Raw genomic sequence first — 13117 nt, 5'->3', positions numbered from 1 at the left:
TTTTGCTCTACATCATGTAATTATTTCTGGACATAGCAGCATGTGAAGAAAATTCCTGGTTGAAATACTCAATTTATTTAATGGACAGAAGTTGTTCTAGTGACTGCATTAGACCCACACTGTTATTTTTACAGTTAGGGAATAAACCATTGAATAATCTCCTTAAAACAAGGATTGCCTTATGCTTATGCTTTCATCTGGAATATAGGTCATTATATTTTTGAGTGGTGATACAGTTTGGTAGCTTGGCTGGTCATTGGTTTCAATTTGAATGCTGCCTGCAAGCATCATGTAGCAATGACAAAAAAAAGGAACTTGGGTTTGCCAAATGCCAGCTCTGAAAAATTGCATACTCGTACTTGCTACTTTATATTTTCCAAAGTTAAAAAATCAATTACTGGCTGCAGAAATTGAAGTGTTAGTTTTCAGTTGGTGTCAGGGAAGCAGTGTGAAAGTGTACTAGAGTTGCTTTATCCTTGAGGCAGAATGAGCTACTGCTTAAATGAGTAAAACCTATTTGCCAGAACTTGCTGTATAAAGTGTGGTTTGTTGATTTATTTTTGTTTTATACACATAAAGACTGGTAACATCCCTGTAGAGTGGTAGAAGAACATTTACCTGTTATACTCTTTGGAGGGGAATAAACACAGAGGAAAGTTTTTCTCCTAAGTGGCTGAAAATAAAATCTATTTCCTTAGGTTGGTTAAACACTAATTGGATGAGCTAATATCAACTGTACTTTGAAACATGAATCAGTCTGTGGCAGGAAGAGGCAAGTGTGCTTGTGTGCTCTGTTCTCCTACCGCTGTCTCTCTTCTGTGTGTGGACAAATCTTAGCCTGAAAAATTTATTCAAATAATTGTTCAAAAGAATCCCACAGACCTTGTTTTTAAATTTGTTTTGTCTGAGGTGTAGCTTGTCATCCATGACTCCTGTTTGCCCAAATTGTACAGGTAAACAGAAGGAAGCCCCCAGTTTGCTGAGAGGCTGCCTTTGTAGCCAGCAGCTTTCCGGACATGCTTCCACTTACCTGGCATTTTATCTAATGTTCATGGTGCTTCTGCTACCCAATGTGTGCATTTTAGGGCTTGAGATCAGTGGTTTGCTTTTTCAGTTTGCCTTGCTTGAGTCATGCTCCAGCTCAGTACCAACCATGTGCCCCCCATTCCTCTGGGAATGGTTCTTCACCTCTGTGGTTTTAGCTTTAAGCCGAATAAAAGCAGTATTTTTTCCCTCAAGCAACTCCACGTTGTGACTGTGCAATATTTAAGTGGTTCAGTGCGTTGTGTGTAACATAGATTCAAGTCAGGAAAGCTGGTTCTCTCCTTTCCACTAAATGTCTCAGTATTCACACTGAGGTGTGTTTGGCAAGTGCTGCTTATCTTTTATTTGAGGAGGTGCAGGTGTAGTATGTTTTTGAAGGAGAACAGATAATTTCTTGTTTGTGTAGCTCTCTTTTGATTCTGTTTTCCTTAAATCGCTCTTCTTTGGCTATGACATTGATTTTGGCTATTGAAGTGTAAAAGGATCTGGAAAAACCTCTGTATCTAGGCACCCAGTACAACAATTCCAAACAGTTTGCCATCATGAACAGACTAATTATTTGCTGTTGGCTACATAGTGGGGGTTTGCTTTCTCAGAGGAGACAGTGTTGCCAAAATAAGCCTGTGGTTACTTTCCAGTTGTGGGATTTTTTGCTTTATTTTTTGTGGCTTTGTTTTTTGGTTATTTGGTTAGGTTTTTTTTTAATTTGAAAGGATTTGTGTTCTCAACAGTGCTTTTCTGGAAATAAGGATTTTTAAATCTACCTATATGTATGTGTTTAAAATACAATGATAGAGCTCTGTTGCTTCTTAATTTGATTTTGTTCCTGGGAAATCATATCAGTAAGCCAAATAAATGGTTGTTTGTTTTTTCATTATGTTCTTTACATAGTGTTTCACTTCCAGAGATAAGACAGGGAAACAATTTGTGGATAATACAACAGTTTTTAGTATGAGCACAGAGACAGTTTCTCATAAAAAGATTACGCAGAGAGAAGTTGGGATTAAATTTTTGTGCTGTTGTGGTCAGTGAGATTTAAACAAGCTGTTTTTATGACATCTAGAATTTTCTTCTGCAAATGTCAGTCAGTAGAGAAGAGGGTTTTGGAGCAGCTGGTGAGCTGCACTGCCTCAACATAGAGAAACATACGGAATTTTATCAGGCTGTTTAGTCTTCCAGGGAAGAAGCATTGAAAAGGTGAAGCTTTGTGTGTTTGCAGCACTTGTGGCTTTCTGGGGAAGGTGCCCCCCATTAAAGGTAGGGAGCTTGTGGGGTGGGAGCCAGGTTAATGCAGTTTTGATACATTTCTGTCATGTGTTTGTGTGAGTTAGGGAGTCACCACCCCACTTCAGTCATCTGGAAATCTGAGTCATGGAGGGATTGTCAGTTTAATGCTCCTTTTGCTGTCATGCTCTGTATCCTGAAGCTCAAAAAAGGGAATAACCCATGTCTTCTGGCATCTATTTCTACTTCAGACTTCAGTTAGCAGAACACCAATTTCTGCATAGCTCTGTTGGGCCTTCCCCTTCACAAAGGTCCCAGAGATTCTCTTGAAGACCCATAGTTCTGAAAATAGGTATAACTTATTTCCCAGTTTTTGGGGTTTTTTTGCAGTTTGAGGTAGTCAGGCAAACTGTATGGCCTTAAAGCCTGCCTTTAATACAAGCCTGTCTGTAGTGCAGGATGATTTTGTTTCTCTGTTAAAAAAAAGAATTAGCCTTTTTCTTGATTGTCTTCTTTCAAGCAGGTAAGAAACTTCCTTTCAAAGCATGTTTCTTGTTGCTTGCTGAAAATAGGTCAACCTTTATCTTCCTTAATTGCTGTCTTTTCATAGCTCCACATTTTCTAATTTTTTAGGTGCTTGATAATACTGAAGCAAAAGGTTGTTTTTGTTTTTTTTTTATTTTTACTTTCCACAAACCAACAGGGACCTAGGGTGGTAACTTTGAAATATTTATTGAACACAAACTGGAAGTAAATACAAAAAAGTCTGGTACCTGCTTCAGAAGACTGATTCATGTGAAAATTTTATTTACTTTTGGAGGCCAGTTTGCAGAGGAATTTTTTGAATCTGTCATGTCTGCAAAGCAGTTTCCTTCGGCAAAGTCAGTGGCTTTCCAGAGCCTTTGATTCTTTCTCCTGTGATGATGAGTGTGTGTTGCCAGCAGTGCCTTGGCCTGTGTTGCTCTGCAATCCCGTGGATGTACATCGCTGCCTGGGTGTACATGAGGTGTGTTTTTGCAAGTCTGGGCCCAGTGTGAGTACATGAAGAGTTATGGAGGGAAGGAATCAGGAGTGTTTCTGTCCTGTGTCCCTTGCTCTGATTCAGTGTGAATCCCCCTGGCTGTTCTAGAATTGCTGTTCTTCACATTCTCTTGCTCTTTAATCATTTAGGCTGCTTTACAAAGGCACCTGTAGTGAGTTTGGGATGCCTCTCTGGAATGAAGTGGGGAAGCTGCTGGGTTTGAGCCTTCCACAGCTTAGTACTGAACATATGTGAAAGGAAGTTCTGATCACTGGACCCAAGACAGTCCAAGTAGTATGGCTTAGTTACCTTTTATCCAGGACTGTATAAGCAAAACACTGGGAGCTGATGCACATCAGTGAGGTTGGCTTGACCAAAACTACATCATAAAGCTCACAGAGAAGAGCAACAGTCTTTCTGCAGTCCTTATGTTGTCCCTATGGCTTAAAATATATTTTGGAGCAAGAGCCACACACCATATCACACCTCTACACACACTCTCTCTTAAAACTGTCTGAATAATTAGTATCTCAAAAGTTCTTTGGTCTTAAAATCTGTTTCTCAGAAAAACTTTTCTGAAACTCTTTTTTTTTTTTTTAATTAATTCTTTCATTATAGTAGGCTTTTTTTCACTGAGTTTAGAAAAAATTCCTCCTGTGTATTTGTTCCTGATTTTTTAATGTATGTGTGATATTGTTTACCAGAGGATGGAGGGAAGATACCTTCTCTACAGGAAGAAGCATGACTGTTCAAGGTACCTCTTTTGTAGCAATGACTTCCTCACAGTAGCAACACACACTTGTCAGTGTTCCCTGCTGTGAAGAGAACTGTGACAGCAGAATTTGTTGTCAACTTTTGGAAGATGCTGTTGGAGAAGCTGGCTTTGAGGATTTGGGAAGGTACCATCTGACCTGAGGTTGCAATCCTTGGATCAGCATTGGCAGAACAGAGAGTGTGTTTTCCACCAGCAGCTTGAGCTAAGGAACAGGCCTTGGAGCTGAGGTAGCTGAAGTGCGTTGGATCTGCTCTTTCCTGTCCTGTCAGCTCCTCACTGCTGGTTGCTGCCCTCCCAGAAGCTTTAAACTGGTAAAGCAAATGCTAAACCTCATTCCTCAGGATTCTGAGCCAGCATTCAGCTGTTGAGGTCATTAGGGAGTAAACCTGATGTGATTTTAGACTGAACAACTGTCTATGTTCTGACTAATGCAGTCAGAAATAAATGCTCACATTCTTAACTTTAAACCTTTAAACTTTTTCTCAGAAAGGACAATTAAAAAAAGCAGGTGCTTGAGTTTAGTAGTAGGAGTCTGTTCTTAGATTTTGTTCGTGTGTAGTATGTCAGCTGTCATTTTTTCTTTACATGTGTAGGAAAAGGGAGGTTTGAAGTGAATAAGTTGGTGGTGAGTAAAAAAGAGGACTAGAGCTACTGACAAAAGGGAAATGAGAGTGACCATCCACTCACTGCTGGTGACTGGAAAATCCAGAATGCATGTGTCTTTCTTCTTGTTACAAAAGAAAAAAAAAGTCTTCAGATGTTTTTCTCTGCCTTAAAAAATCTTAATGCATAATTCTTTTGGAGAGATTTTTATTCTTTTTACTGCTTTTCTTCGAAAGTGCTTAGCTGAAATATTAAGAGTATGTGTCTTTATAAGGAAAAAATAGAAATTTTTTCTCTTTAGGTAGCTTACTACTTAAAATGGTGTTAATCTCAATAGTCTTCATAAGAATCACAGCTATATTCTTGAGTAAAATTTGTATCAGAGTTGAAATTGTTTAGTTTGAAGAAATAACTTGGTCATGATAGCTTGTCTCTGGCATTAAAACATATTTTTGGTCAAAGACTGATCAAAAAATATGGTGTATAAAGCTTTTCCCAAATGCCTGATCTGGTTGTGTTTGTTTTACTGCCAAACTAAAGCTAAAGTGGTTTTGTTTGTACTGCAGTGGGATAGGGGAACACTGACAGTAGGTTGGAATAGTCTGTAATGAAGGAGTGGAATGAGGGGTTCTGGGGTGCTGATTTGTCCACTTAATGTAGTTGTGTGTAGAAAAAGGTGTGTGTCTGCACTGGCTGTGGTGATTTAAGCTGCTTGTAAAGGCAGACTTGGAGTACACTCTTAAACACATTAAATACCTTGTAACTCAATTTCACAGCATACCATACACTTTCTTGCAGTTGCTTTTATCTGACTTGAATAAGGAGCTCCTCCAGTCATCCCATGTTTATAATCGTTACTTTCAGATTAATATTTATGAAGTAGAAATTCTCTGAAACTCCCTTTACCCAAGCAGGGCAAGAATAAGTATTTAGTGTGTCAGTATGCTTCTGTATTTGCATGATGCTACTTTTCTTTGGCTTTACAAATGGTACATTTTTTCTGCTTTTATTATTGAAATATTGCTACAGAAAACATTTCATAGTTCACATGGTGCCTGTTGGTTCTTACTTCATCACAGAAAGAAGAATTGGTGATAACCTGATGTTAGCAATCTGCATTTGACTGATGATAAAGGAGAACCATTTTACATTGGAGTGTCTGTGTTACTCCCCCATAAGATCAAAAATTAAATTTAAATAGGCTAAAACACAAAAAACTGTCAAGGTGTGCAGTGGGAGAAAGAGGGGTCTCTGATAGCCTGGACCTTTGCTCCTGATGTGGCTGACAGTCACCTTTACTGTTCTCTTCAGTACTGATGTCACTGCAAGGATAAAGATTCTTCAGGATATACTGGTTTTGGGGACCATAACTGATGGCCTTTCATTGCCTTCAAGGAGTTGTGTAGTAGCTGACCTTCACTTTCGTATAGAGGATTTACTTTGAAATTAGTATTTTGAGCTAGATTTGCTGTTTATTGCAAACAAGCTCTTCAGCAATGTTTTTACAACACTTGTTAAAAATACATGAAATTGATCCATTTTTTGTAACATTCTTAAAATCTTGTGTAGTCAAGCCTTGTCTTTCTTTAAATCTTTAAAGCAAAGATGCTTTAAAAAAATTGAAAAAAAACCTATTGCAGCAGTGAGTCCATTTTGTGGGCTGGGTAGAACTCAGCTTACATAATTTGTCAGGAAAATATTCCTGCTTGTGAGTTTGTGGTTGGTCTGGAGATGTGGAAGGTGTCAGAGTGTGTGAATCTGCTCATGCAAATTGGTATCCACTCTCTTGAGTATTCCAGCTGTTGTTTGGAGGCTTTTTTATAAGGAGACTTCTGATGAGTTTTTGTGCCGTACAAGTCACTTATCTAAAGAACTTGAATTCTTTTTTCTGGGTTTCCTGCATGTAATACCCTCTCTGGGTTGATAGATAAAACTGTGGCTTGGTTAGGAAGAGGGAAGAGCTTTTTGAGGAGTTACATATAGGTTATGCTAAGCCAAATCTTTGAAAGGGCAAAAGCATGTTGACTGTAGTTTCAAATGTTATAGAAAATACTACAGTATTGAAAGTTGTCTAGTTCCCATACTTGCTTTTTTTGGTTTGAAATTGCTAAACTTTCTGATCCTGCTAACATCATAAGTAACACCTGTTCACAATGGTGGAGAACATGCATGTCTTTGTTCTTTCATGTGCTGTTTTTCTGGTTCCCTTTAGCTAGACCTAAGTCAGCATTCTTCTCTTGATCACTGGGTGGTTGGAATTGGAAGAGAAATAAAAGTGGTGCAGTTCTGCTCCTTGGTGCTGCTGGGAAGAGCAGGGTGAAGCTTAACCTCTTCTTGTTCCTGCTCACAGCAGCTGTGGCTTGAGCTGTTCCTCCTTGGGCACTTTCTAGCCTCTCAGAGGTGACAGTCACAGATTTTTTCCCCCTGTGCTGTGTGTGACTCACCTGAACTCTGACTCCTAAGCACAATACATCCCAGCACTCAGCTAGAGCAGTATTTTTCAGGAAACTGGAATGAAAGTAGACCATGTGTAGAAGTGCATGCTCTTTATATCAAGTCTGAAAATATATTTTCCCTTTTTTGACACAGAAAATATAAAAATAGATGCATTTAAAATACAGAAAGTCTAAGATTCAGCTCTTTATTCTCTAAGGAGTGAGGGAATACATTCTGAGTTAATGTAGGTCATGCTGGCTTTATTTGGTGGATACCTACAGTAGGTGTCCTCATGCTGGCATGCTTGGAATGTTTCAGCTCTATTTTTGTATGAACTTTTATAGGCTGAACATTATTTTGCCCTTTCTCTTTGTTTCTAGATTTTTTTCCTTCTGCAGAGATGGGAAAACTTGTTCTTGTTTGCCGTAATATTTATATTTTCATTGTTTATATTTTATATTTATGTTTATATTGCTTATGTTTATATTTTTTAATGGTGTGATTAATTTTAACTGTTGCAGGTGTTTTCAGGGAAATTAGGTGAGAAGGATCTCATTGTGGTTTACTATCACTTTTGACTTCACCACCTAGAGATAGAAAGGATAACAAAAGCCCCTAACATAAGTGATTGCTAAATAATTTTTTTTTATGTAGAGAGCATACACTTAGTATGCAGTTTTTGGGAAATTAGCCATCAGATAATCTGAATCTTCACATGACCTTTGTGACGCTCTGGGTAAGGCAGATACCTGTATGATGGAGAACTAAAGGCACAAATTAGGGAGGTGGAGGTAGCAGACTCTGGAAGATGAAAAACAGGGGAAGACAAAGCTCTGGGGTGAACTCTCTTCATGTGTTATCTATATGCATAAATAACAGCCACTGCTGTTAAATCATAGGACTTTTAAACACCAGCCTAAAAATCATAAGATTCCTTATACCAATGAAATCAGAGTTTGAGAAATACAGTAGTATAATTTTAAGTATTATATTAGTCCACCATAAATTTATATTATACTTATTAGCATATTGTGTACAGCATAAAAACTAATTTTTTTTGGTCATTATTAGGTTCTGGTAGCAGGAGGAGAATACTGACCTGAGATGGAAGTCAAAACATCATTTAGCAAAGCCAGCAGGATTCCTGAGACCGTATCCACGTTAATTAATGAAGAATTTGTCTTGGTTCATCAGAAATCTGAGGATGCCTCTGAAAACGATGAGAAGCCACAGCTAAAGGTTTGCTATGACTTTACTTTTAAATGTGTAGCAAGGTTTGTATTGATGGCAAGAGTGCATAATTGGTGTGTGCTTAAGAGGAGTTTTAGACTGTAATTTTTGTCCTTGCTGACTTCCAGTGAAATTAACAGCTTGGATTAAACAAATCTGTCCAAAAGTGGCAGTTCAAGTTTTCTTTTGGGAGTTAGCTTTGTTCTATTCTGTACATTAGTGAAGGACTTTAGGAATAATGAGATTCAGTTTAAAGCTTAATATTCTTTATTGAGGGGTCAGAGACTGTTATCTTAAAAGCATGTAATTAGTCTATATAGGACTAGATTACACCATCTCTTGCACTTTAGTTTCTAATTTAGTTTTCCTGCTTAGTGCTACTTTAGGCATGAGTAAGACCTTTTCTAAGAGATTTCTGCCTCTAAATAGCAGAATGTTTTAGCACTTGGGTGACAGCTGATTGGTTAAATACAGATTTAGCCATTTGAGCTGTAGTAGCCAATGTACTGGTTTTGCTCTGCTTGGAACAACAGGAATTTGGTCCCCCTGAAATGACAGTAAGTGCCTAGTCTGTCATTGCAGTACTCTGACAGTTACTTACAGCTGATAATTTCTGTCTATATTAGACGTTATCTGCTTTTTTAGTCTGGAAAGAGGCTGGTGAATTAGAGGCAGAATCCGTGATGCAGAATTGGCTGTAGTTTTCTTTTGTCTGAAAAGCTGGTACTTGTTTTGTTTTTTTTTAAGGAGCGTGTATCTCCAATTCTTTTTCATTTCCTTAGGCTTGCACCACTTTTATGTGTGGGAAAATTGGTGAAGCAACATAAATGGACTGGGTTATGACTAAGAAAGTAAAATTTTCTTTAAGACTAATTATAGCAAAGTCTATTTATCTCTAGTCCGAATGGAGGCTCTAAATACACAAATCTGTTGTTCTAAGAGAAGTCTAGTTTTTGGGTTAATAGTTTTTGGATTAGCAATGAGAACATCTGCATTTTATGTAAGGGGATGTGACACTGGATTATATTTGATTCCATTTTATTGATTCTTGGTTTGTTGTCTCATTCAGCAAATTTTCTTAACTTTTGCAATTAGTAAAACTATATATTTGAAAACTAATAGTGAAAGTAAAGCTACAAATACCTTCAAAAAATGTCATTTCCTTCTGCTTACAGGCATTATCAGATGGAAATGAGGAGCTGGAGAAGGCAATGGAAGAGATACTGCGGGATTCTGAGAAAGAGCAGTGTGTCCCTGCACTCCCAGAAGGATTCAGTGGTGGCAGTGGCCAGGCCACTGCAGATGGATCAGGAGGACAAACAACCCAGCCAGCTTTGCAGCTTGTTTTAGACCCTTCTGCTACAGGTATTGCCTGAGTGCTTTCCCCCTTCATCACACACGGCAGGTTTTTTCTTTATGCAGTTTCAAGTTAACCATAAAATGAGTATAAAGCTTTCCAGAGCTTCATTCCAAAACTATGTTGGAGAGTACCTGGGGGCATCCTCTTATTTTTAGTTGAAGATTATAGATAAGAATAGATTATCATCAGACTGGTACCTTGAGCTGCTCTGCTTTGGTCAGGATAATGTTAATTTTTCCTTCAGCCAAGGATTAGCTGGGACTGAGGATTGTATGAGTTGCTGAGTGGGTGATAGTTGAGGTGGATCTGCTGGAGCTCAAGAAATTTCAGGGCAGCATTCATGGACAGTGCTGCCTGCAAATGAAATACACCCTGAGCAAACTGATTGAACTGTCCATCTCTGATGCTGTCACCAGGTAGCAGTAAGGCTAGCTTAGGATTTGATGTTTTCTAAGAACGATTGTGGTACTTGCCTGGTGTTTGAAGCTTTCATGAAAAGAGGAGGACTGAAATATCATTTACATTTTATGTAAATGATGTTGTATATATTTTAAGTAAAATATATTATAGCCTTTTTAGATACATATAAAAAGCCTGCCATATAAAAATACATGTGTTCTATTACATATATTAGGGATACAAGGCTGTGGTCATCTTTTTGTGCTTTAAAATATAATTGTTTTTACCTCAGTAGCATGCAGGGCACTTCTGTGGTATTGTGTCAGCTAATTCCCATAGCATCTGTTGGAAATAAAATAAATAGTTTCTATGAAATGGAAACACCCTTCGGTTAATTACATGTCTGCTGTATTTCTGAGAAACTTACCTTACTGTCTTCTTGTTTGACATTCTTCAAACAAAACCCAACCCTTAGCATGAATGAACAAAGAAATACTTGTAGATTTGTTTCTCTCACCCCACTCCAGTCCCAACAAGAATAATTCAATTTTACAGCCTTCATGATTCTAAGTATTATGGCAGTATCTAGTAATAAGGAATATAAGTAACAGGGCACAAAGGGTCAGGACTAGGTGATTTTCAAGGTCCATTCCAGCCCCTTAATGTTCTATGATTCTGTGACTGCCTAGAAAGATTCAGAATGTCTGTGCTGTGTTCCTGTGGTGCTAAAGAGAATCAAAATGCAGTTTGTCCCCATGCCACCCTTGGAAACATGAATTAGATTAGAACAGACTTCACAGTAATATTAAGCTGCCAAATGGATTTCTTGCTATTGGAGCTGAACTGTCTACTCTCATGTCCTTTCCTGGAAAATGTAGGAGATTTTGCTGTTGAACTCACTGGAAAGAAAAAAATGTGTGGAAATAAAAGCAAATGGCTAAAGAAGCATTTTCTTCATTTTCAGAAGTCTCTGCACCAAGGCCATCTTCTCCCAGTGAACCCCTGGAAGAGGACAGTGTGTTGTTTAACAAACTGACTTATTTGGGTTGCACAAAGGTGTCAGCCCCACGGAATGAACCAGAAGCTCTACATGCCATGGCAAGCATGAAGTCCTCAAGTCAAGCCCCTTTACCTGTAACTCTCTATGTTCCAAACATTCCAGAAGGCTCTGTAAGGTAACACACAAAAGTTTCATTTGTTGGTTAAGCAGACACTTATGAAGAGGTTTCTCACTTCGTAACTTGCACAGGGAGGTAGAATTGCTGGATTTGTGCCTGAGGTTCTTGCTGAAGGCAAATAATTTTCAGAAATTCCTCTGAAGCAACAAAATGTGTGCTCAGATTGACCACGCAGTGCATGGCTGGTGGTACCAGCTACCACACAGTGTCAGCAAAAGCATCTCTTTCTACCTCAATATCTGTTCAAATATGATAATAAAAGAGATAATGGAAAGAGAGAGCTGATAATACCTGTGCTCTCCTGACCTCCCTAGTCTGTCAGCTCTTCCAAGGTGCATGTGTTGCAGGAGTCCTTCTGGCCTTGGGCTTGCTGCAGAAGTGTCAGTTTAGACTCTCCCATCTGTGTCCCAGAGTTGAGGTGCCAGTCTCTGCTTCCAGCCATTGCTGTGCAGAAGCCAGCTCTGACCCATGTCTGCCTCATGATGCCTGTGCTGACAGTCTCCAGATACTGGAAATTATTTTCTCCATGTGAGAAGGGTCTTTTAATCAGTGATGAGGGAGTCAAAGGTTCTTGATCGGTGTGCACTGAACATGCACCTGTAGCATTCTTGTATCCAGAAGTAGGGAACATCTCAATGTCCAAGATGTTTATATTTAAGCTCTGATATCAAGGTTTCTAAAGGATATGATTAGCTTTCCTTTCTTGCCTGAGCTGTGTTTATATATTGACTATCATCTTATGGAGGAAGAGAAAGACCTTCAATAATCTGTATTATTTCCTTCCATTTTTTTCTTTGAACTCAATATGAGTTTTATTTGACATCAGAAAATATTTCATTTGTATTCTTCTACAATGGCAACAGTAACCCAGACACAGGATGTAAGGTGTTCTGTGCCTATTTTTTGTACACAGTGTGGCCATTCAGGAGGGTTGTTTTGCAAGTGCAACAGCAGGTTTCTTTGATCTTTAATTTCAGAGATGAGTAAAGAACCTGCATAGATCTGGAAAGGTGAATCCACGTGTGACATAACACATTCCATCAAAGCTTAGGTGATACTAGTGCTGGCTTTGAGGAGTGTGTTCATACCTGGTGTCTGAATACTTGTCCTATGAGGTTCCAGTTATGTCCCACCAAAATTACAGTGTGCTGAATCCTCCCAGGGCTGTTCTTGCCTTTAGACTAGGCCTATATTTTTATTATTACAGACTTGGGGTTTTAGGTGACTGATGTTTATTGCTCCTTGACATGAATGTACATATGGACAAGTAATGAAAGATAGAGGAGAACATTTGTTCTTTAAAAGTCACTATTCACCAATCTGTTCTGAAACACCACTTCTGCTCTTAAGTTTCTGAAATATTCTTTGGGTTTTGTCTTTGAGAGTGTTTTAAAATTTTGGGTGAAGTCTTAGATCTGTGCTAAATATTCACCTGAATATGGCAACGTTTGCTAAGCTGTATAGTCCTGTTGATTTCAAAATACTTTTCATAACTGTTTCTTAAACAGATATTTAAATTTCTTTTCAATGTTGCATTTTCTTTGATCTTTGTATACAAATCACATTTTTATGGTTTTCTGCGATTTCTGCATTTCTTTTGTGTTTTTCACAAGCAATGGCCATTGTTTACTGTCTGATCTAGAGGTCCTGTATTTGTCTGTATTATGGCATATAAAAGGAATTAAGTCAGTGTTACAGCCAGGAACATTTACACCTTAAATTTGAAAAGCCTAACATTTCTGTTCCTGCTGCCCATCTCATCTACTTGAATTTGGCAGTAATTAGAGTTTAGATCCTTGTTTATCTAATTGCAGAGAAGTCTTTTAGGTAGGCCTGACTGTTTTACT

At 38.3% G+C, this 13117-nt stretch overlaps 1 protein-coding gene across 7 annotated transcripts in view; it reads left to right on the top strand.

The window, feature by feature from the left end:
• RABGAP1L (RAB GTPase activating protein 1 like) overlaps positions 1-13117 on the top strand; it is a 223066-nt gene that overhangs the window by 11080 nt on the left and 198869 nt on the right. For 5 of the 7 annotated variants that reach the window (XM_064427734.1, XM_064427731.1, XM_064427733.1 and 2 more), the window contains exons 2-4: positions 8175-8342; positions 9509-9698; positions 11057-11267. In XM_064427734.1, coding sequence (XP_064283804.1) covers positions 8208-8342; positions 9509-9698; positions 11057-11267 — 536 coding nt within the window. In that variant the 5' untranslated portion in view covers positions 8175-8207. Of the gene's footprint in view, positions 1-2138; positions 2302-6920; positions 7068-8174; positions 8343-9508; positions 9699-11056; positions 11268-13117 lie in introns of those variants that run through there. The other 2 variants (XM_064427736.1, XM_064427737.1) reach the window with 2 other exon arrangements.

The sequence above is a fragment of the Passer domesticus genome, chromosome 7 (assembly GCF_036417665.1).
Source record: "Passer domesticus isolate bPasDom1 chromosome 7, bPasDom1.hap1, whole genome shotgun sequence".
Lineage (NCBI taxonomy): Eukaryota > Metazoa > Chordata > Aves > Passeriformes > Passeridae > Passer > Passer domesticus.
The sequence above is the reverse complement of the archived record's forward strand: the minus strand, read 5'-3'. Positions and strand labels throughout refer to the sequence as shown.